Below are 22,988 nucleotides of genomic sequence, written 5' to 3'. Positions count from 1 at the left end.
AAAGAGTTCAGCTGTCCAATGGTGGTGTGAGTCTATATCTCCCTCACTAGGAAGAGCCTGGTGGATGTTGGCAGGAGGCAACTTATAATCCTGTGAATTCAAGACCCCATTGCTGAGAAGTTAGTGATCCTGTATAGCTTTTAAACTCTGGAAGGAGTACAGGTCACCTCTGGAAGGAGTACAGGTCCCCATCAGCATAGAGATCCTGTGTGACTTTCATCTTTGTACTGCACAGCCAGAGAGTCCTCAAGCTATTCAGTTTCACAGTTTTCTGGGCTATCCCATGCTCCCTACCCCCCATCCAATCTCATTGTTCCCAAAAAAAAAACCCAAAAGGAATCCCATAGACTGTTCTTAGGAGCCATTGGAGGCATGCAGGAAATGCTGTGTGCCTGGCTGTGTGTGTTCTAAGAGGGAAATAGGACCACAATTCACCAGCGGCTCTTTGGGGTAGGTGCTCTACATAGAGATAAGCCCAGGAGATGTCATGCAGCTCCTTGGACTTAAAGTTGTATTAAACACATTTTTTAAAAATAAAAGAACAAGCATCCTCCTCTTCTCCGATCCTCCTCTTCTTGGGTCCACCAACACTGCTCCTTCCTGCCGAGTGCCCCCACAGCATGCAGCTTACAATGGGGGCACCCAAGCAGGCATGCTTCTGAGCTACTGCTATGCGTGTCTCTTCTCTCTCCTCATTGGCTAACTGGCTGTGATTGACAGTCTCAGCCAATGAGGAGGGAGAGTCCCCTCCAAGGAAAGACACTTGTGCACATCGCTGGATCGTGATGGGGCTCAGGCATTAGGCTGCTGCACACAGAAGGTTTTTTAGAATGCATGAAGGTAAAAACCTTGAGTCTTTAGAACCACTTTAACTCATAGGGGTTAATGTACCAAAGGAAAATAGACTATGCACCTTGCAAAGTGCAGTTGCTCCGGAGCTTTGTAAATGAGGTAAAGATTCACTTTGCAAGGAACACCCAATCATGTGCAAGGAAAACAGCACTTTTGCTTCCACATGATTGGATGATGGAAGTCAGCAGAGCTTCTGATCATTAAGTAAGCTCTGGAGAAACTGCACTTTACAAAGTGCTCAGTCTATTTGTCTTTAGTAAATCTACTGCATAGTGGGGTTGATTTGCTAAAGCCAAATAGACTGAGCACTTTGCGAATGCAGTTGCTCCACAGATTAGTAAACAAGGTAGTTTAACTTTACAAAGAATACCCAATCACATGCCAAAGAAGGAAAATAAAAAACAAAAACATCATTTTTGCTTGCACATGATTGGATGATGGAAGTCAGCAGAGCTTCTACTCAGTTACTAAGATCTGGAGCTGCTCTTGCGGAGTGCAACTGAACTTTTCAAAGTACACAGTCTATTTGCCTTTAGTAAATGAAACCTAGTGTGCCTTCACTTTTTACGGAGTGTTTGACTTCCTTGAGTTGTCACTTCCTTGAACATGTACTATGACTTGCGATCAAGCAGCTAAATGTGTTTTCACTTTCACTTTGATTCCTAAATGCCTGCAGAGTGTTGGAACACATAGATCTGTTATACGTGCCGTACCTAGAGGTGACGATGGAAGAGTTTCAGAGACCCATAGATCAAGTCAAAGACTACATCCAGAGCTTCTCCCTGGACAATGCTCCCAATGGGAACCAGGGGTACAACAGAGTTCTCCTTCAACTCTTCGGCTATATGGGTCATGGGAAATCTTCTCTGATCAATTCCTGTATATACTGCATACGGGGAGGATCATACAAACAACCTGCAAAGGCAGAGTGTTCTTTTGGTGGTGTTACGGTGAGCAGGACATCCTACAGACTCACCCCATCCATCACTCTTGTGGACAACAGAGGATGCTCCACCATTGGCAGCTTCCAAACAGGAGAAATATATGCCCAGCTGGGTAAGTGGCATTCCTTTACTGAATACTTGGCTTGAGTTCAAGAATGTTACATGAGTGTTTTAACTGTACATTGTGATGTTTGAGGCCGTTTATGGCATACATTCTTTTTAACGTTTTCCATTTAAAGAATATTAGTTGGAATGTGTTACAATCAGGGGCAGACTGACCATTTGGAAACTCGGGGCACTGCCCAAGGGCCCGGGGTCAATAGGGGGCCCCATGAGATGCCCCTGGTACCATTTTCATAGGCTTTTTTGAGTATGGGCAAGGACACAGGGGCCCCATGATCCCCTATTGCCTGGGGGCCCCATGAGTTGTCAGTCCTCCCCTGGTTACAACTCATGTATATTTAGCATTATTTATTGAATTGAATGAAACAAAACTTACCTGATTCCCCCATCTACACATTTGATGTTGATGGGGAAATCCTCTGTGCTGTGTCATTGTTTTGTGTGAGTAAAGAGACTCCCCCTTCATCAGAATACACAGATCAGAAGAGACTATGAGACTCCCAAACAGAACAAGAATACTATGTTCTCTACTTGTCTAGCAACTTTCCTGCTGAATATACTGTATACAGATATACTGGTGATTTCTATCTTTTTTCTTTATTATTCTATACAGACTCTAGTCTATATCTATAGTGCCCCATCTTTGGTGTCAGTGGAAGGAACAGTGCCCCATCATTAGTATCAGTGGGAGGAATAGTGCCCCATCTTTGGTGTCAGTGGAAGGAATAGTGCCCCATCATTGGTGTCAGTGGGGGGGAATAGTGCCCCATCATTGGTGTCAGTGGGAGGAATAGTGTCCCATCATTGGTATCAGTGGGAGGAATAGTGTCCCATCATTGGTATCAGTGGAAGGAATAGTGCCCCATCATTGGTGTCAGTGGGAGGAATAGTTTCCCATCATTGGTATCAGTGGAAGGAAAAGTGCCCCATCATTGGTGTCAGTGGGAGGAATAGTGCCCCATCATTGGTATCAGTGGAAGGAATAGTGCCCCATCATTGGTGTCAGTGGGAGGAATAGTGCCCCATCATTGGTGTCAGTGGGAGGAATAGTGCCCCATCATTGGTATCAGTGGAAGGAATAGTGCCCCATCATTGGTGTCAGTGGGAGGAATAGTGTCCCATCATTGGTATCAGTGGAAGGAATAGTGCCCCATCATTGGTGTCAGTGGAAGGAATAGTGCCCCATCATTGGTGTCAGTGGAAGGAATAGTGCCTCATCATTGGTATCAGTGGAAGGAATAGTGTCCCATCATTGGTGTCAGTGGGAGGAATAGTGCCCCATCATTGGTGTCAGTGGGAGGAATAGTGCCCCATCATTGGTGTCAGTGGGAGGAATAGTGCCCCATCATTGGTGTCAGTGGGAGGAATAGTGCCCCATCATTGGTGTCAGTGGAAGGAATAGTGCCCCATCATTGGTGTCAGTGGAAGGAATAGTGCCCCATCATTGGTGTCAGTGGAAGGAATAGTGCCCCATCATTGGTGTCAGTGGGAGGAATAGTGCCCCATCATTGGTGTCAGTGGAAGGAATAGTGCCCCATCATTGGTGTCAGTGGGAGGAATAGCACCACATTGTTAGTGTCAGTGGGAAGTTGCTTTGGAAATAGCAGGATTTTGAAGTCCCACAAGTGTGAATGGATCCTTAGTTACACTTTAATGCCTTTAATGCTATGTGTGATGTTCCACTCATATGCAAGTTGCTCCATCATACATTCCATGAACGTCCAATAGGTTACTCTTCAGAAACGAGGAGATAGAATCATAAACCTGTCAGGGTCTCGGCAGCTGATTTGCTGACAGGTAGCGATGAGAATGGAAAAAAAGGAAGCCTCATGTCACTTCAAATCTACCAGAACTCTGATGCATTTCATTTGTACCAGCAACCTTTATCAAGGACAAACACAAGAGCGGGACAACTTCTTTATAAAGCCAACCACTATAAAGTTTAACCTCAAAGTTGGCTGTTTGATCCTGTCTTTTCTGATCCTCCCCTTCTTCCAGTGTCCCCCTCTTATCTCTTGATAAGAAAAATCACGTGGAGACACTCTGTACATGATCAGTTTAGTGTGTATTGCTAAACAGTTTATTTTTTTTTTATCTTGGGAGAGTTCATGTGATCAGCACAGGGCCAATCAGCACTGTCCAGACAGAGGTTCAGGGGTCCTGCATCCTCCTAGAGCAGAAATAAAATGCCTCCTACAAGCTTTAACCGGTGCTCTGCTGGACACTGATAGAGGTCACAAGACTGCTATATACTGCTGATGAGAAAAGGGCCAGAAAAAAAGAGCCAAGAGGAAGCAGTTGGTGGGAAAGAGTCCAGCTGTCCAATGGTGGTGTGAGTCTATATCTCCCTCACTAGGAAGAGCCTGGTGGATGTTGGCAGGAGGCAGCTGATAATCCTGTGAATACAAGACCCCATTGCTGAGAAGTTAATGATCCTATATAGCTTTTAAACTCTGGAAGGAGTACAGGTCACCTCTGGAAGGAGTACAGGTCACCATCAGCATAGAGATCCCGTGTGACTTTCATTTCTATACTGCGGAGCCAGAAAGTCAAGGAGTCCTCGAGCTATCCAGTTCTACAGTTTTCTGGGCTATCCCATGCTCCCTATCCCCATCCTTTCTCATTGTTTCCAATAAAAACCCAAAAGGAATCCCATAGACTGTTCTTAGGAGCCATTGGAGGCATGCAGGAAATGCTGTGTGCCTGGCTGTGTGTGTTCTAAGAGGGAAATAGGACTAAAATTCACCAGCGGCTCTTTGGGGTAGGTACTTTACATAGAGATAAGCCCAGGAGATGTCATGCAGCTCCTTGGACTTAAAGTTGTATTAGACACATTTTAAAAAAATAAAAGAACAAGCATCCTCCTCCTCTCCAATCCTCCTCTTCTTGGGTCCACCAAAGGTGTTCCTTCCTGCTAAGTGCCCCCACAGCATGCAGCTTACAATGGGGGCACCCAAGCAGGCATGCTTCTGAGCTACTGCTATGCGTGTCTCTTCTCTCTCCTCATTGGCTAACTGGCTGTGATTGACAGTTTCAGCCAATGAGGAGGGAGAGTCCCCTCCAAGGAAAGACACTTGTGCACATTGCTGGACTGTGATGGGGCTCAGGCATTAGGGGGCGCTGCTGCACACAGAAGGTTGAGTCTTTAGAACCACTTTAACTCATAGGGGTTAATGTACCAAAGGAAAATAGACTATGCACCTTGCAAAGTGCAGTTGCTCTGGATCTTTGTAAATGAGGTAAAGATTCACTTTGCAAGGAACACCCAATCATGTGCAAGGAAAACAGCACTTTTGCTTACACATGATTGGATGATGGAAGTCAGGAGAGCTTCTGATCATTAAGTAAGCTCTGGAGAAACTGCACTTTGCAAAGTGCTCAGTCTATTTGCTTTTAGTAAATCTATCGCATAGTGGGGTTGATTTGCTAAAGCCAAATAGACTGTGCACTCTGCAAATGCAGTTGCTCCACAGATTAGTAAATGAGGTAGTTTAACTTTACAAAGAATACCCAATCACATGCCAAAGAAGGAACATAAAAAACAAAAACAGCATTTTTGCTTGCACATGATTGGATGATGGAAGTCAGCAGAGCTTCTACTCAGTTACTAAGATCTGGAGCTGCTCTTGCGGAGTGCAACTGAACTTTTCAATGTACGCAGTCTATTTGCCTTTAGTAAATGAAACCTAGTGTGCCTTCACTTTTTACGGAGTGGCTGACTTCCTTGAGTTGTCACTTCCTTGAACATGTACTATGACTTTCGATCAAGCAGCTAAATGTGTTTTCACTTTCACTTTGATTCCTAAATGCCTGCAGAGTGTTGGAACACATAGATCTGTTATACGTGCCGTACCTAGAGGTGACGATGGAAGAGTTTCAGAGACCCATAGATCAAGTCAAAGACTACATCCAGAGCTTCTCCCTGGACAATGCTCCCAATGGGAACCAGGGGTACAACAGAGTTCTCCTTCAACTCTTCGGCTATATGGGTCATGGGAAATCTTCTCTGATCAATTCCTGTATATACTGCATACGGGGAGGATCATACAAACAACCTGCAAAGGCAGAGTGTTCTTTTGGTGGTGTTACGGTGAGCAGGACATCCTACAGACTCACCCCATCCATCACTCTTGTGGACAACAGAGGATGCTCCACCATTGGCAGCTTCCAAACAGGAGAAATTTATGCCCAGCTGGGTAAGTGGCATTCCTTTACTGAATACTTGGCTTGAGTTCAAGAATGTTACATGAATGTTTTAACTGTACATTGTGATGCTTGAGGCCGTTTTTGGCATACATTCTTTTTAACGTTTTCCATTTAAAGAATATTAGTTGGAATGTGTTACAATCAGGGGCAGACTGACCATTTGGAAACTCGGGCACTGCCCGAGGGCCCGGGGTCAGTAGGGGGCCCCATGAGATGCCCCTGGTACCATTTTCATAGGCTTTTTTGAGTGTGGGCAAGGACACAGGGGCCCCATGATCCCCTATTGCCCGGGTGCCCCATGAGTTGTCAGTCCTCCCCTGGTTACAACTCATGTATATTTAGCATTATTTATTGAATTGAATGAAACAAAACTTACCTGATTCCCCCATCTACACATTTGATGTTGATGGGGAAATCCTCTGTGCTGTGTCATTGTTTTGTGTGAGTAAAGAGACTCCCCCTTCATCAGAATACACAGATCAGAAGAGACTATGAGACGCCCAAACAGAACAAGAATACTATGTTCTCTACTTGTCTAGCAACTTTCCTGCTGAATATTCTGTATACAGATATACTGGTGATTTCTATCTTTTTTCTTTATTATTCTATACAGACTCTAAGCACTGATCATAGTTGCTTTTATAGGCAGTAGAGTTAAGCCTCGGCTGTTTAAAGTCCTTTCTATATGAGTGGTATGTGTCAATGATTTGTCAATTTGTCAATGAATTACATACAATAGGTTATATATAAAGCTGTAATATTCTAAGTCAGATCGGTTGTGGTACTTCCACTAGACATGTGCAATTCATTTTGGTCTGAATATAAATTCAAAAAATTTTTGGTTATGCAGAGATTTGGATGTATCCGAATCTCCAAATGAAATAGTGACAACTTTAGTTGAAATTAATTTAGTTTCGTATATTCGTTTTCTAAACTTTCAAAACAATTTTAATCAGAGGAAATTGATTGACAGTCCAAATTCTATTTGAAGAATTGCTGGTTTCTAAGGAGTGGGCCAGTAAGCAGGTTGCCGCGCCCTTAACAACCGATGACTCATCAGCTGTCAGTGGGGTCCCCCCCCAAAGCACCTTATCCCCATGTTGGGCCAGGGTTGTGGGGGTGTGAGGGATGACTTATCGGTATCTGGAAGCCCCCTTTAACAAGGGCTTCTTCCCCATGTGAATGAGTAAGGGTACCCCTACTCATTTAACAAAAAAGTGTGATGTTAGTAAATACACAACCGTTTCTGACAAAAAAACAAAAAATAAATGTCCCCCGAAGTAGATCAAATATCAATCACGATAAATGCCGGCTGCCGACCCAAGAAAAAAAAAGAGCTCTGCACCTGATGAAGGCTCCTACCGGCTGACAGTTCTTAAATAACTATGGGGCGGGGCCACCCAATGACATCACCGGGTGAACCCCGCCCCTTGTGACATCACCAACCCAGCATGCCCCCGGTAAATGATGTCACAAGGGGACGAGAGTCACTCGATCAGTTATTTAAAGGGGAGCTCCACCCAAAAGGGAAACTTCCACTTTAAGCCCTTGTCCCCCACTCCCTGCTAAGAATTGGCACCTTTGGGGAGCAAGTACCCGAATTTGACAAGTACCCGATCCCACTTCTGCTGCGCTCGCCTAAGGCAATCGGAAGCAGAAGTTGTCCTTCCCTCTTCCCTCCCCATAGTCTTCTGGAACACGTGACAGGTCCCAGAAGACTACGGGACCATTCACAAAGTGCAGCACTACTTGTGCATGCGCAGTGAGCACCCGGCTGCGAAGCCGCACGTTGTCACAGCCGGGTGCCCACACTGAAGAAGCCAGCACCAGGGAGAGAAGACGACCGGTGAAACCAACCGTGGTGAGGACTCTGCTGGACCAAGGGACAGGTAAGTGTCTGTATTTTAAAAGTCAGCAGGTACAGTTTTTGTAGCTGCTGACTTTTATTTTTTGTTAAATCAATGGGAACTTCGCTTTAAGAACTGTCAGACAACGAAGCTGTCAGATGTTGAGAGCCTTCGTTGGGTACAGAGCTTGTTTTTTCCCAGGTCGGCAGCTGGTGTTCATTGTGCTTGATGTTGGATCTACTTTGTACAAAAACTGACATCTTATGATATCTGCATGTGGTAATGTGCAGTGTGGTGCAGTGCAGTGAACACAGAGTCCGGTTGCAATAAACTTATATTGAGCACAATGTCAACGTTAGAAACACCCTAGCGTGAGAGCGCCACTTAGGGAAACAACTCACAGTTCACTGCAGGCAAGGATATGACTGAGGATAGGTGCCGACAGTGTCTGTTTCAGAGGGTGAAGTGCTGCCTGGCCAGTCCGGTTCCAAGAGGGGAGGCTTCTTTCCAGTTTAATGAGTCCCTAGCCTGTCCCTCTTAATCTGGAACCTTTCTCTACAGCTAGTTACTTTCCCTAGCAAGCAAGGTCTCCCTACATTAGCCACTTGCAAATGCGTGCCAAGACTCGGGGTCAGTGACTTATATAGACCCTGTTGACCCAAGATGACCGCCAAGGGTCAAATGGTTGCAGCATAACCAACCGGGATGCTGCTTCATCCAGGAAACCATAGAGAAACTACATTTCCCTTGACTTCCTCTCCAGGCTGTGGTACCACTGAGGTTGAGTACCACCTACAGTGGAGACTGCATCTGCCTACATGCGGAGATGCTGTTTTCTCCCTGTAACTCAGATAACTTTGAGTTCTTTATTTTGAGAAAAGATCTCGGTTAGCTATACTTGTTTATTCCTAAAACACCCAGGGCCGGCGCTACCATTAGAAAAACTAGGCAGCCACTTAGGGTACATGTCGGGAAATGCGGGCTGTGCTCTCCTCTTCTCCATAAAGTAGATGACACAGGATTGCTCTTACATTGCAATGTTCAGTGTTTGATTAATTCCTTGGCTCCCTGCTGCCAAGAGATGAGCAGCCATTGGAGATAGGGAGCAGAGTAATCAAACTGTACAAAGTCAGATCCAAGAGGGATCCTGTGTCATCTGCTGTATGGAGGATTGCTACACTGACAGGAGTGAGAGCACAACCTGCACCTCTACCTGGTTTCCCACCTGTAAGTTCGAGGGGAGGGATTTGGGGGAATTTGTCCTAGGTGGGGGGATTGAATGAAGAGGATTGGTGCGTGGAAGGGGAATTGGGGTCAGGGATTTGTGCTAGGAGAGGGGATTGGGGGTATTTGTGTCAGAAGAGGGGATTGGGGAGGATTTGTGTTAAGAGGGGGAAATATTTTTTGTTAGGAGGGGGAATTGGGGGGGGGGGGTATTTGTGCTAGGAGAGGGGAATGAGGGGATTTGTGTGAGGAGGAAGGATTTGTGCCAGGAAGGGTAATTTGGAGGAGGTTGTGCTAAGAGGGGAGATTTAGAGGGATTTGTGCTAGGAAGCAGGATTGGGGAGATTTTTGCTAGGAGGGGGGATTTGGGGGAAAGGATTTGTGCTAGAATGGAAAATTTGAGGGGAAAGAGAATGTGTGCTAGGAGGGGTGAAGTAGAACTACAGGTGAAGTTTTTTTTGGGGGGGGAAAGGGGGGCAAGTAGCTGATTGTGCCTAGGGTGCAAATAGTCTAGCATGGCCATGATAACACCTATTACTTGCCTTATTCCTTTAATGATGAAATTCACAGTGATAGACCAACACAAAGTGGCACATAATTGTGAAGTGGAAGGAAAATGATAGTTTTCAACATTTTTTACAAATAAATCTGTGAAAAGTGTAGCGTGCATTTATATTCAGCCCCCCGGAGTCAATACTTTGTAGGACCCCCTTTCACTGCAACTCTAGCTGCAAGTCTTTTTGGGGATGTCTCTACCAGCTTTGCACATCTAGAGAGGCCTATTCTTCTTTGCAGAATCGCTCAAGCTCTGTCAGATTGGATGAAGAGTGTCTGGGAACAGCAATTTTCAAGTCTTGCCACAGATTCTCCATTGGATTTGGGTCTGGACTGTGACTGGGCCATTCTAACACATGAAGATGCTTTGATCTGAACCCTTTCATTGTAGCTCTGGCTGGATGTTTCGGGTTGTCCTGCTGGAAGGGGAACCTCTGCCCCGGTCTCAAGTCTTTTGCAAACTCTAACAGGTTTTCTTCTAAGATTACCTTGTATTTGGCTCCATCCATCTTCCTATCAGCTCTAACCAGCTTCCCTGCCCCTGCTAAAGAAAAGCATTCCCACATGATGCTGCCACCACCATGTTTCACGGTGGGGATGGTGTGGTCAGGGTGATGTGCAATGTTAGTTTCCCTTCACACATAGTGTTTTGCTTTTAGGCCAAAAATGTAAATTTTGGTCTAATCTTCTTCCACATGTTTGCTGTGTCCCTCACATGGCTTCTTGCAAACTGCTTTTTTTCAACAATGGCTTTCTTCTTGTCACTCTTCCATAAAGGCCAGAATTGTGGAGTGACGACTAATAGTTGTCTTCTGGACAGATTCTCCCACCTGAGTTGTAGATCTCTGCAGCTCCTCTAGAGTTCCCATGGGCCTCTTGGCTGCTTCTCTGATGAATGCTCTCCTTGCCCAGCCTGTCAGTTTAGGTGGACGGCCATGTCTTGGTAGGTTTGTAGTTGTGCCGTACTCTTTCCGTTTTTGCATGATGGATTGAACAGAGCTCTGTGAGATGTTCAAAGCTTGGTATTTTTTTATAACCTAACCCTGTTTTAAACTTCTCCACAACTTTATCCCTGACTTGTCTGGTGTTGCTTAGCCTTCATGATCCTGCTTGTTCACTAATGTTCTCTAACAATCCTCCACAGAACAGCTGAATTTAAACTGAGATTCAATTACACACCAGTGGACTCTATTTACTAATTAGCTGACATCTGAAGTCACCTCTCCAGGCTCTCTCTTCCTCTAAAGATTTGGCTTCTCATTTGCTGCACTAAGCTGACAGGAGTGGTGATGCTGCTGTCACTACTCCTGTAAGTTTGTAGCATCAGGAACTCTCCTCATGGTGCCCCCCCACGTTATACCAGCGTCCGGCACAGATGCCCACCCTGCTCACCACACTGTTTGAAGAGACTTGGGGGGGTGACCCCACCCTATACTCTGCCTCTAGCACCTCCCTTCTATCTCTCCTTCCTTTTCTCACACACCGATGCCAAAGATGGACCCACAATTACAGTCTTTTCTCTTAATGCAATGTGATTAAATGCCCCCAGAAAAGATCTGCCATTTTGGGAGAAATTAGGAATAATAATGTGAGAACAGAATTAATACAGGAAACTCATTTCAAATACAACAAAATTCCCAAGTTTCAGAATTCATTCTGTCCTTAGACTTTCCATGCCTCCTCACCTTCTAACAAAAATAAAGGTGTCTTCATTTTGCAACACAAACCCCTAACTTTACTTTATCTGCAGAGAAGACCCTGATAGTCGGTACATATTCATGAAAAGGAACTATAGCAACAACCCCCATCACCATAGCAAATGTATATTTTCCCAATAATTGTCAAGCTCAGCTTATGCATCACATAGCAGAGAAGATTAGAGACTTCCAACAGGGCATGCTCATTGAAAGGGTGGATGTCAAGTTGTAGGCAGGTGCAGTCTCTGTCCTCCACTGTAGGTGGCACTTAGTGGAAGAGGACGTCAAGGGACACTTGGTCTCTGTGATTTCCTTGGTCTCCTGAGGCAGGGTTCTGGTTGGTCATGCTGCATACAGGTGACCCTGGTGGCCATCTTGATTCAAGATAGCATTTTTAGGTGTATGCCCCGAGGGTTTGGCGCACATTTTGCAAGTGGACAGTGTAAGGACAGAGCACCTATTACTGAATGTGAAAAGTGGTAGGGAAAGGTTCTGGACCAGCAGGGACAAGCTAAGGACAGTCCTGCCATTTAAGAACCTTTACTTCTCCCAGCTGTCTTACTGTCATCCTCACAGAGCGGACAGTGGGTGGCCGGATAGTTCTGGATGGAGGGTGGGAGCTGCTCGAGGTTAACAGGCAGGTGATTGGTTGCTAGGATGAAGGGCAGTCCTAGCAATCAATCACTGTCTGTGTAAGGTAGGCTGAGAACTGTAATTTGGGGGCTGAAAACAGTAACATGGAGGGGGGCTGAGGACAGTAACATGGGGGCTTAGAATAGTAATGTAGGGTCTGGGGACAGTAACATGGGGGGCTGAGGACAGCAATGGGGGGGGGCTGAGGAGAGTAACATGGAGGGGGGCTGAGGACAGTAACATGGAGGGGGCTGAGGACAGTAACATGGAGGGGGCTGAGGACAGTAACATGGGGGGGCTGAGGATTTTAATGTGGGGAGATGATGTAGAAAGGGACAGAGCACACTTCAGTGAAGGGGGAAGAGGACAGTACTGTTATTGGGGGGGGGGGGATGTCAAGGAAGCATGAGAACACTACTGTGAAAGGGGTGGAGGGGGTGATGTAAAGGGGGAACTGAGGACACTCATCAAGAAGGATCATGCTGTGAATGAAGAGGGGACTGTGATGTGCAGTGGGGATTGAGGACAGTGATGTGAGAACAGGTTCAGATCCGTACATCTGCATTTGGCGCACACGTTGTGGGTGGGTCAGCAATACCTGCTAGAGACCTGAAGAAGTTCCCGACCCTTTTTTTCAAAATCACACCACAGCAACACGTGGTTTGGCACAAATGAAAATGCACCACAGGAGCCTACATGAGATTCAGACCTCTGATGCATGCAAATTCGACTGCCCGGACCTTGGTGAATTTTAATTCGATACCCTTGATCTAGGATATAATTAGGAACCTCATCTCGTCTAAAGGTAATTATTCAAGGAGCAGGAGGTACTATCCTCCCTATACAAGGATATTGTCATTACAAGACTGTGTGACCTCAGAAGGACCTCTTGCACAGACTAAACTCAAAGAGCCAGTCAGTAAGGGGTCTTTGTGTTCCCATTTTGTGCCTTAATTGTGGTGAGATTTGGTGCAGTGAGATTGTTCTCTCTAAAAAAAAATAATTTACAATGTTCAGTTCATTGCTAACTAAATCTACAGTATATAATCATTTCTAAAGGTATGTATGGGGTACAGACATGGAGCAGAATACATTTTGGCCTAAATTTGTAAAGACATTTTATTTTTTTTATTTTTTTATTGGATATGTTTAATAGCAAAAAGTCAAAAACATTATTTTGTTTTCAAAATTGTCAGTCTTTTTTTTGTTTATAGTGCAAAAAATAAAAAAATTGCACAGGTGATCAAATACCACCATCTAAAAATGATATAACATTTAATTTATGTACAATGTTGCATGACCGTGCAATTGTCAAAGTAACGCAGCACGGTATAGCAAAAAATGGCGTGGTCGGGAGGGGGGGGGGGGGGGGGTAAATACTCTGGTGGGCAAGGGGCTAATAACAATCCAAAGCACTGTATTTTCTGTATTTTTACCTCTGTATTATCTCTAAGCATGTCACAGCTCATTGAAAATCCATGATCTGTGGGTGGCAGAGTCCTACATCACTGACCACACCTTCCAGCGGAGAGTGACGTGCACGCACACTTCTAGCACCGCGTATGCTGCTAAGCCACTCTAGTGTTTAAGTGTACAGCTGGAAGGCGGGGCCAGTTTTGTCATGACTCCGCCTCAGAGCTCCAGTCCATAGACATGCCCACAGAGCTGAGATTTTCAGAGAGCTGTGACAGGTCTTGAGATGAAAATAAGGTGGTAAAAATACAGTGCTTTGGATTGGTATTGAACAAAATATGGAATGGTGCATGTGCTTGAGAAATAATTCATATGAGGTTTACAACCACTTTAAGGGGGACCACAGTTTGGGCTGCCTAGACTGTCTTCCCCGTTTCTCCACTAGGGGCAGTGGTGGTCATTTCTGCTTGATCCCTTTAAAGGCGGAGGATGCTACTTTTGGCCGCAGTGTTTTGTGATCTATGCAGTATTTCTTATGCCTGATGGTGGTTGCGCTGTCTCCCTTTCCTCATGAGCATTGCTTTGGGACATCCCAGGTAGCCATGATTCATGGCCTGCTCTATGTCCAGTGATGTACGAAAAACAAAACTGGATTTTTGTACTTATTTGTAAAATCCACTTCTTGGCTTGTGTACATCATGGGACACAGAGGTCCTGTCCCTCATTTGGGGGGTTTATTGCCATTCACCTATAGATGGCGCATAATCCATGTAGTCATGATTTATTGCCTGCTCTGCGTCCCGTGATGTACTCCAAGAAATGAATTTTACAGGTCAGTACAAAAATCCAATTTGATTTGTCTATACATTTCCTTTATCTTTCTCAATATATTTTCAGGTAACTTTATTCCTTTGAATCAAAAAGTGAAGTGGCCGAAAAGCTATGAGGAGATGGTGAACAAAGTGGAGGAATCAGAAATTGATCCAAACTTTACGGATTTTATTGTTCCTGTATTTGTATACAGGTGAGATACATTCTTGGCTTCACCTTACGATTTAAAGATTCCAAGCTACACAGTATACCAGGAAACTATATATATATATATATAAAATGCTACAAAAAGATGTGTTTTTTGGTCATTTGGTTTGTCTGTCCTGCGTCTCGACACTCTTAGCCCTTCTTACACACCTACTGTAGTTGAATGAAAGTTATTGCAGGCCCTTAAAAGAACAGGAGCATAGATACATTTAACTCGGCTGTGATTTAGCACCAGGAAATAGACACATGACCATTTAGTGGGAAATTAACTCAATGGGGTTGATTTATTAAAGGCAAATAGAGTGTGCACTTTGCATTTTACTTCATAAATGTGATGTGGCAAAGCTCCTCTTTGTAAAGAATACCCAATCAGGTGAAAGGAAAATGTGCACTCTAGGAGAATAGCTAGGATATGGTGCAATGTCTCCTGAGAGGTACCTCTTAGCATAGGCAATAGGTGAAGGTCTCTGTGTAGCAGCTGTACAGGGACAGTCTTTATTCCTAAATTTTCAGCCGGTTACCGTTAGGGCCAAGTTATACGGTTGGTGCACATAAGAATAGTCCCAGCCAAGTCTAAAGGCATCAGTAAGGCTACTAGCTGGCTGTATGTTCAGTTCCTAAAGGACTCAGTCCAGCAGCAGAGAGTAAATCCCCACAGCAGCAGCTCACCAGTCCCAGCATTGTTGGAGCTCACTATACATTCACAGATAGCAATTAGTCCACTCTCTGCTCTGCATCCAGATGTTTGTCTATCAACATCTCCAAACTCAGCTCTCCAGATCCCACTCAGGCTGCTGATCTGTAGCAGTGATGGTGCACACTGCACAGCGATGTGCACTCTCCAGTCTTTCTCATGGCAAGGGGAAGATGTGTCCTGTACAGCCTGAGAAAATGTAACTCTCTCCCCTCCCACTGAGGGGACTCTTCTCTGGACTACATTTCCCACAGTGCAGTGTTGCTGGACTCAGTCTATTGAACTCTTTTTGCTCAGCAGCTCCCACCTCTGCAGGGCAACAGCTATAGAGAGCAGCTGCAGACAGAGTTTCCCTCCCTCTCCATTCTTAGCTAAGCACCTGGCTACACATATAAATATACTCATCAGCCTCTATTAGGTGCACCTGTACAATTGCTTGGTAACACAAAATGCTGATCAGCCAATCACATGGCAGCAACTCAATGCATTTAGGTATGTAGTGGTGAAAATGACTTGCTGAAGTTCAAATCGAGTATCAGAATGGGGAAGAAAGGGGATTTAAGTGACTCTGAACATGGATTGGTTGTTGGTGCCAGATGGGCTGGTCTGAGTATTTCAAAAACTGCTGATCTACTGGGATTTTCACACACAACCACCTCTAGGGTTTACAGAGAATGGTTCGAAAAAGAGAAAATATCCAGTGAGCGGCAGTTGTGTGGAGGAAAATGCCTTGTTGAGGATAGAGGTCAGAGGAGAATGGGCAGACTGGTTTGAGATGATAGAAAGGCAACAGTAACTCCAATAACCACTCGTTACAACCAAGGTATGCAGAATACAACCACACAACACGTCCAACCTTGAAGCGGATGGGCTACAGCAGCAGAAAACCACACTGGGTGTCACGCCTGTCAGCTAAGAACAGAAAACAGACACTACAATTCACACAGGCTCACCAAAATTGGACAATAGAAGATGCCTGGTTTGAGGAGTCTGGATTTCAGCTGCGACATTCAGATGGCAGAGTCAGAATTTGGCATAAACATGTAAGCATGGATCCCTCCTGCCTTGTATCCATGGTTCAGGATGGTGGTGTCATGGTATGGGGGAGATTTTCTTGGTACACTTTGGGCCGCTTAGTACCAATTGAGTATCATTTAAATACCACGTCCTACCTGAGTATTGTTGCTGACCATGTCCATCCCCTTATGACTCCAGTGTCCCCATCTTCTGTTGGCTCCTTCCAGCAGGATAATGCACCATGTCACAAAGCTCAAATCATCTCACACTGGTTTCTTGAACATGACAATGAGATCACTGGACTCCAATGGCCTCCACAGTCATCAGATCTCCATCCAATAGAGCACCTTTGGGATGTGGTGGAGCGGAAGATTTACATCATGGATGTGCAGCCGACAAATCTGCAGCAACTGTGTGATGCTATCATGTCAATATGGACCAAAATCTCTGAGGAATGTTTCCAACACCTTGTTGAATCTTTGCCACGAAGAATGAAGGCAGTTCTGAAGTCCAACCTGGTACAAGCAAGGTTTACTTAATACAGTGACCAGTGAGTGTGTATATATATATGGACCGCAGTATCTGTGTTGTCACCAGGGGGCTGAAACATGTTTCAGAGCACTGATTTACCCCAGCAAATATCAAGGCATTATGACAGGGACCTCTATCTGAAAAGATAAAACAACAAACCTAACTAACCTGGAGAGTGTTACAGTAGAGTCAACATCACGGGCATTGGGTGCAGAAGCTGGTTAGTGTGTGTTGAGATTCAAGTGTGTATTTTCCAATTTACCTCTTCTGAAGCTAGTTGTGCCAATGTTTGGTATTCCTCATTAATTGCTTGATTTATAAGCTTCCTCAATTCAAAAATAAACTTTCTTTTTAAATTGACAGCGTTAAAAAATCCCTTGCTGAAGAGGAGAAGAAAGAAATACAAGTTTTTCTTAAAAACTGTAGAGACATGACAGGTGAGTTCATGGTAAATATGTCATGTTATTCCCCATCCCTTACTGTGTTTGACAAACTACATTGAAAAAGGTCAATCTGAAATTGTACTATTAACCACTTCCTGTCCAGGCCAATTTTCAGCTTTCAGCGCTATCACACTTTGAATGACAATTGCGTGGTCATGCAACACTGTACCCAAATGAATTTTTTACCATTTTTTTGAGACAGATAAAGCATTATTTTGGTGGTATTTATTCACCGCTGGGATTTTTATTTTTTTTGCTATTTAAATGAAATGTTTAAAAATTTTGAAAAAAGTGTCTTTTAATAAAATTTTGCAAATAAATAATATTTCATCATAAATCTTTGCCAAAATTTATTCCGTTATCTTTTTAGTAAAAAAAAAATCCAAATTAGTTTATAACCAAAAATTATAATTTTTAAACATTTTTTTTTTACATTTTTATTTTTTTTTTACATTTAAATTTTTTTTTTTACATTTTTTTTTTTTTTTTTATATTATTATTTTTTTATTTTTTTTTACATACTGTCACCCTAGCAGTACAGTGTCACCATGGTGACACTGTACTACCTGTGGGGGGTGATGAAGATTTTTTTTTTTGTACACTGATTGCTTTTACACCCATATAGGATGTAAAAGCAATCATTTCTCTTTCTCTCTGTGTGCATTCTTGCAGTCATTGTCATCTTATCTGTAGCCCTTTTTTTTTCTCTCTCAATCCCTTCTAACATTCTGCTTAAACTTTGTGATTTGTATGATACTGCTTGGACTTTGAAGAAGGGGACATACCCCGAAAGCTTGTCCTCAAAATTGTATGTTAGTGCAAATAAAAAAAGTATCACGGACAGTACTCAATTGTTTCTGCAGTCATTGAGAAATACTGAGTGAGCTGTGATTGGTCACAGCTTGTCACATGGTACAAGGCTGTTGTGAATAGCCCTGTACCATGTGACCTCTGTGATCATTCACAGATTTCACACGTAGTAAGCAATGATGTCACAAGTGACATCTTGCTTACTACTTTGCATGTGATCACTGATTGGCCAATCAGTGATCACATGATCGGGACCTCGTACAGAGGTCCCGTCCGACGATCGGTGTTTCACTGTGTCCGGAGGACACAGCGGGCACCGGATTGCGGTGCTGTGCGCTCCCAGGGAGCGCGCACAAGCAGGGTGCGGGGAGGCCGTTTATAAATGGCCACCTGACCCTGCACTGCCACCGTCCGGCCATTTATATGCAACGGCCGGTCGGGAAGTGGTTATTACTATTGAACTAAGCCCTAATTGTAAATCATCTTCATTGGCAAATACCAAATCTATACTGGACGAGGGTGCGTTTTCCTGGCCAATTGATGAATGTAAAATATATAACCTTTATTCAAATATATAGAAAATGTGTGCTTGGCTGTAATGAATGCCTATTGGAGTGGAATGTACTGCGCACAACAATATGACTGGATACCATTGCAAATATTTACCTTTTTTATCCAAATGGTTAATAACACCAAACCAAATCAAATAGCATACCGTTCTAGATGACGTGACGGCATACAAAGCGGCCCTGTAGTTTGAAATAATTATAAGTCAGCACACACAAACCCATAACATCCCTTAAAGTCGTATCATTATCCTTCCCCTGAAGTACCAGTATACAATATATCAACCGACTTAAATGAACAAACTTAAAGTCCCAAAAATAAAATGTCCAAAGTTTCACATAAAAAACTCAAAAAAAGGTCCCACGTGATATCCAAATCTTGATGAATAAGTGCTCACTATTCCAAAATGGAGATGAAGATAAAACTCAGACGTTCTTCATATACCTAAAAAAAACAAAATCTAGACATAGTGTATTATCTTAGGTATCACAAGTATAGTGCCACACATGCCGCATGCAAAACACTATAGTGTCACAGCATTTGTCAAGATACTCAATAGATATCACTGCAAACCATATAAAAAATGCATAATTACCCTAACTCAAAAAAATTTCCTGCATGTGATCAACCAATGTGCATGGGAAATCCCCAAGCTGGCATCCTCTTGTTCCTTTGGACCTCACAAACAGACCAGGAATCAGTATATGAAAAATTGATATATAAATTTTATTGTAGCCACTTACATTAAAATCTGGTAAAACCGGCTTCCTGCTCCTAGCGACAACTGAGTACCACCATTGTGATATCAAAATGATCTCCAGGGAGTCACCCCGTCACATGTGTGCTTGGCTGTAATGAATGCCTATTGGAGTGGAATGTACTGCGCACAACAGTATGACTGGATACCATTGCAAATATTTACCTTCCATCCAAATGGTTAATAACACCAAACCAAATCAAATAGCATACCGTTCTAGATGACGTGACGGCATACAAAGTGGCCCTGTAGTTTGATCACAAGCCTATCAGCTTGAATATATAATCTCTGTGAAGGAAATGGAGTTACCCCCCCCCCCATGGACAAAACTAATTAGATAGTATAATCTATCGTGCTACAGATATGTAATACAGGTACACTCATCCCCGGGCTTAAATATCGGCCTCTCATGGATAAGCCCCATACATCACCATATCCAGACAAAAATACCTCGCTGTCTTGAGGAATGCAGATGCTGCACTGTATAATGCAGTACAGACCTCTCCAAAAAAAAAGGGGGGAGGGAGGAGTGAATACTATGTGCACTAAAAAAGTGCTCCCAAGGAAGGACCCAAAGAAAAAAGGAAACTCTACATGTTTAGCTCCAAAAAACAGAGCTTTGTCAGGAGAAAAAAAAACAAAATAGGTCACATAGTGGCTGGAAGTTGTGCTCAGCTGCACATGGTGGCAAAATGGCATCTATTGTTTGTTCCACCTCTATATATAGAGATAGCCATCAAAATGGCCCCCGCTCATGCTCAGTTCCTCAACAGACACCATCTTGTGGACAAAGAACTGCACATGCTCAGTATATCAACAGATGCCATCTTGTGGACAAAAAAACAACAACACAGCAGCACATCACAACAAAATACGCACTGCTAGCGCTCTCAAACACTATTAATGACCCACTAATTAAGGACCTTTGTAAATTAATTGGTTTACATGAAAGTTATAGCATCTACAAATGGCGGTATGTATACTGGAATTTGTTTTTATTTTTTTTTTTACTAGTAATGGCGGCGATCAGCGACTTATAGCTGGACTGCGGCGGGCATTCTGACACTGGGGGGGGGGGTGAACTGACTTGGTGTCACTGACATCCCCAGTGACACCAATACAGTGATCAGTGCTAAAGAAAAGCACTGACACTGTACTAATGGCACTGGGCAGGAAGGGGTTAACATGAGGTGCGATCAAAGGGTTAACTGTGTGCTGGAAGTGTTTTACTAGGGGGCGGTGTAAGTGTGCTTCACTGTAAGCACACTGCTTTGGATGGCTGTGCTATGCACAGCCATCTAAAGCAGTGCACGAGCTGGCAGGGAGGAGAACTGTTTTGTTTACAAACAGTTCTCCTCCCCATTGGAGATGCTCAGCAATCACCGGGTGCTGGCGAGTAATCACCATCTTGGGCCCAGTGATTGACAGCAGTGACCGCGAATGGTGGCACGGGTAGGTTGCGTATGTGACTCGCACTCACCCCCTACCCAGAAATGCAAAATTACTTATATATACGTGATTTTTCGCACCCGTGCCGCCCCTGTAGCAATGTTTCTGCAATAGGACAGTCAGGAAGCGGTTAAAGTAAGAATCCAGAAAAGGCTTCAAAATCGCTGCTGTATCAAAATCAATGGTTGAAGGATGACCAGGGCAGAGAGGTAAGGGTTAAAAAAAATATTCATCAATCAAAATCACATAGGAATGCTTCTATGCTGATGCAACGTCTGTGAGATAACATTTAGGGGACTAAAATTGCACTGAAGTCCACTAGGAACCTTTTCCAGCATTGCACTGTGCTGAGTCACATTGATTATAATGTTTCCCTTGTCATGTGATTCTATGGACCTGGGTGTCATGGGATTCTATGGACCTGGGTGTCATGGGATTCTATGGACCTGGGTGTCATGTGATTCTATGGACCTGGGTGTCATGTGATTCTATGGACCTGGGTGTCATGGGATTCTACGGACCTGGGTGTCATGGGATTCTACGGACCTGGGTGTCATGTGATTCTATGGACCTGGGTGTCATGGGATTCTATGGACCTGGGTGTCATGTGATTCTATGGACCTGGGTGTCATGTGATTCTATGGACCTGGGTGTCATGGGATTCTACGGACCTGGGTGTCATGGGATTCTACGGACCTGGGTGTCATGTGATTCTATGGACCTGGGTGTCATGTGATTCTATGGACCTGGGCTTGAGCACTTCCCACGGGTGTGTTGCATTTTTTGGATGGGGTTTCCATTCATTTCAGTGAAGAGAGGCTTTTGTGGTGCGTTTTTTTTTTTTTTACTCGGCCAAACAATAATATGTACATTTATATACAGTACTTTGATAGAAAAATAAAATAGATCACATTTTTTTTCTTTGTTACATTATATACATATATTTATACTTTGTTCAGGACAAATTGTTTCTGTTTGCCATTAATAGGAGTTGTTCCCACCATCGTTCTCACGCACAAAACATCCGGTGACTTTTTTGAAATGGAAAAGTCCTTCAAACTGATGGGGGCAGAGCAAGTGATGAAGCTGGAGAACTACACAACAGAGGATCACCTGAGAACTCGCGGAAGGGACACCGAGATCCTGAGGTTTTTGTACAATGCTTTAGAAGATGTCAGTTACCGGATCAGAGAGCCCAGAAATCCCAGGAAGGAGAGGGTGGAGCGCAAAAAATTTCTACTGAAATATATCCATGAGCAAGATGTGGCTCAGATGGTGGCAGAAAGAAACTGAAAACGAAAAAGTGAAGGAATGGTAATTATCCTACCTACACGGAATACATGGTTACCGTTCAGAAACCCTTCCCTGCAAAAAGCGTAATTCTCAAGATTTGCAAGATTTAGGCAGCTTTCACACTGAGGAGTTTTTGAAGAGTTTTTGCATTAAAAAAAAAGCACCTGAAAAGCTCACGAAAAATGCTTCCCTGTGTATGTGAATTTATATCTACGTATGTTTTCACTCTGGCGCGTTGCGCTTACATTGTGTTGCAGCATCTTTGGGGCATGTTTGGCGAGTGGAAAAAAGCCCCCAAAACGCCTCTTCCCATTGAAATGAATGGAAAATGCCTGAAAAGCTCCTCAAAAACGCCTCTAAGAAGCGTTTTTGGTGAAGTTTTTAAGTCAAGTGTCCTTTAGAAAATGTTCAGAAAGCGCGGCAAAAGTGCAGTAAAAACGCCTATGCATTTTTGCTGTGTTTTTGCAGTGGATTGATGTGAAAGTAAAAAGCGCCTGAAAAGTGCAAGAACAATCCTTCCCTATGTATATCTACACATGTGCTCAAAAGTTTGCATCCCCTGGCAGAAATTGTGAAATGTTGGCATTGATATTGAAAATATGACTGATCTGCCAAAAATGCTCTTTTATTGAAGGATGATGATCATATGAAGCCATTTATTATCAAATAGTTGTTTGGCTCCTTTTTAAATCATAATGATAACGGAAATCACCCAAATGGCCCGAATCAGAAGTCTCCGCCCCCGGATCAGAAGTCTCCGCCCCCAGATCAGAAGTCTCCACCCCCGGATCAGAAGTCTCCGCCCCCTGGAATGTTGGGCCTTGGTACAGACACACAAGGTGACACACACGGGTTAAAATGCCAATTAGAGGTCAATGTCCCACATCTGTGGCTT

At 43.8% G+C, this 22,988-nt stretch overlaps 1 protein-coding gene across 2 annotated transcripts; it reads left to right on the top strand.

The window, feature by feature from the left end:
- The first annotated feature begins 1,497 nt into the window (after positions 1-1,497).
- Positions 1,498-22,276, top strand: LOC149441001 (uncharacterized). 2 transcript variants are annotated; one of them, XM_089657882.1, is made up of 4 exons: positions 1,498-1,908; positions 14,392-14,518; positions 17,138-17,211; positions 21,789-22,276. In XM_089657882.1, exons 1-4 carry the CDS (start codon positions 1,578-1,580, stop codon positions 22,091-22,093), a joined length of 837 nt encoding a protein of 278 aa, XP_089514008.1. In that variant the 5' UTR covers positions 1,498-1,577; the 3' UTR covers positions 22,094-22,276. The 2 variants fall into 2 exon arrangements, with proteins under 2 accessions (XP_089514008.1, XP_089514007.1); XM_089657881.1 differs by lacking the exon at positions 1,498-1,908 and adding an exon at positions 5,705-6,115.
- Positions 22,277-22,988: the final 712 nt, after the last annotated feature.

This window comes from Staurois parvus, unplaced genomic scaffold (genome assembly GCF_062004578.1).
Source record: "Staurois parvus isolate SC_StPar_1 unplaced genomic scaffold, SC_StPar_1.0 ptg001037l, whole genome shotgun sequence".
Lineage (NCBI taxonomy): Eukaryota > Metazoa > Chordata > Amphibia > Anura > Ranidae > Staurois > Staurois parvus.
This window is presented reverse-complemented; position numbering and strand designations above follow the sequence as displayed.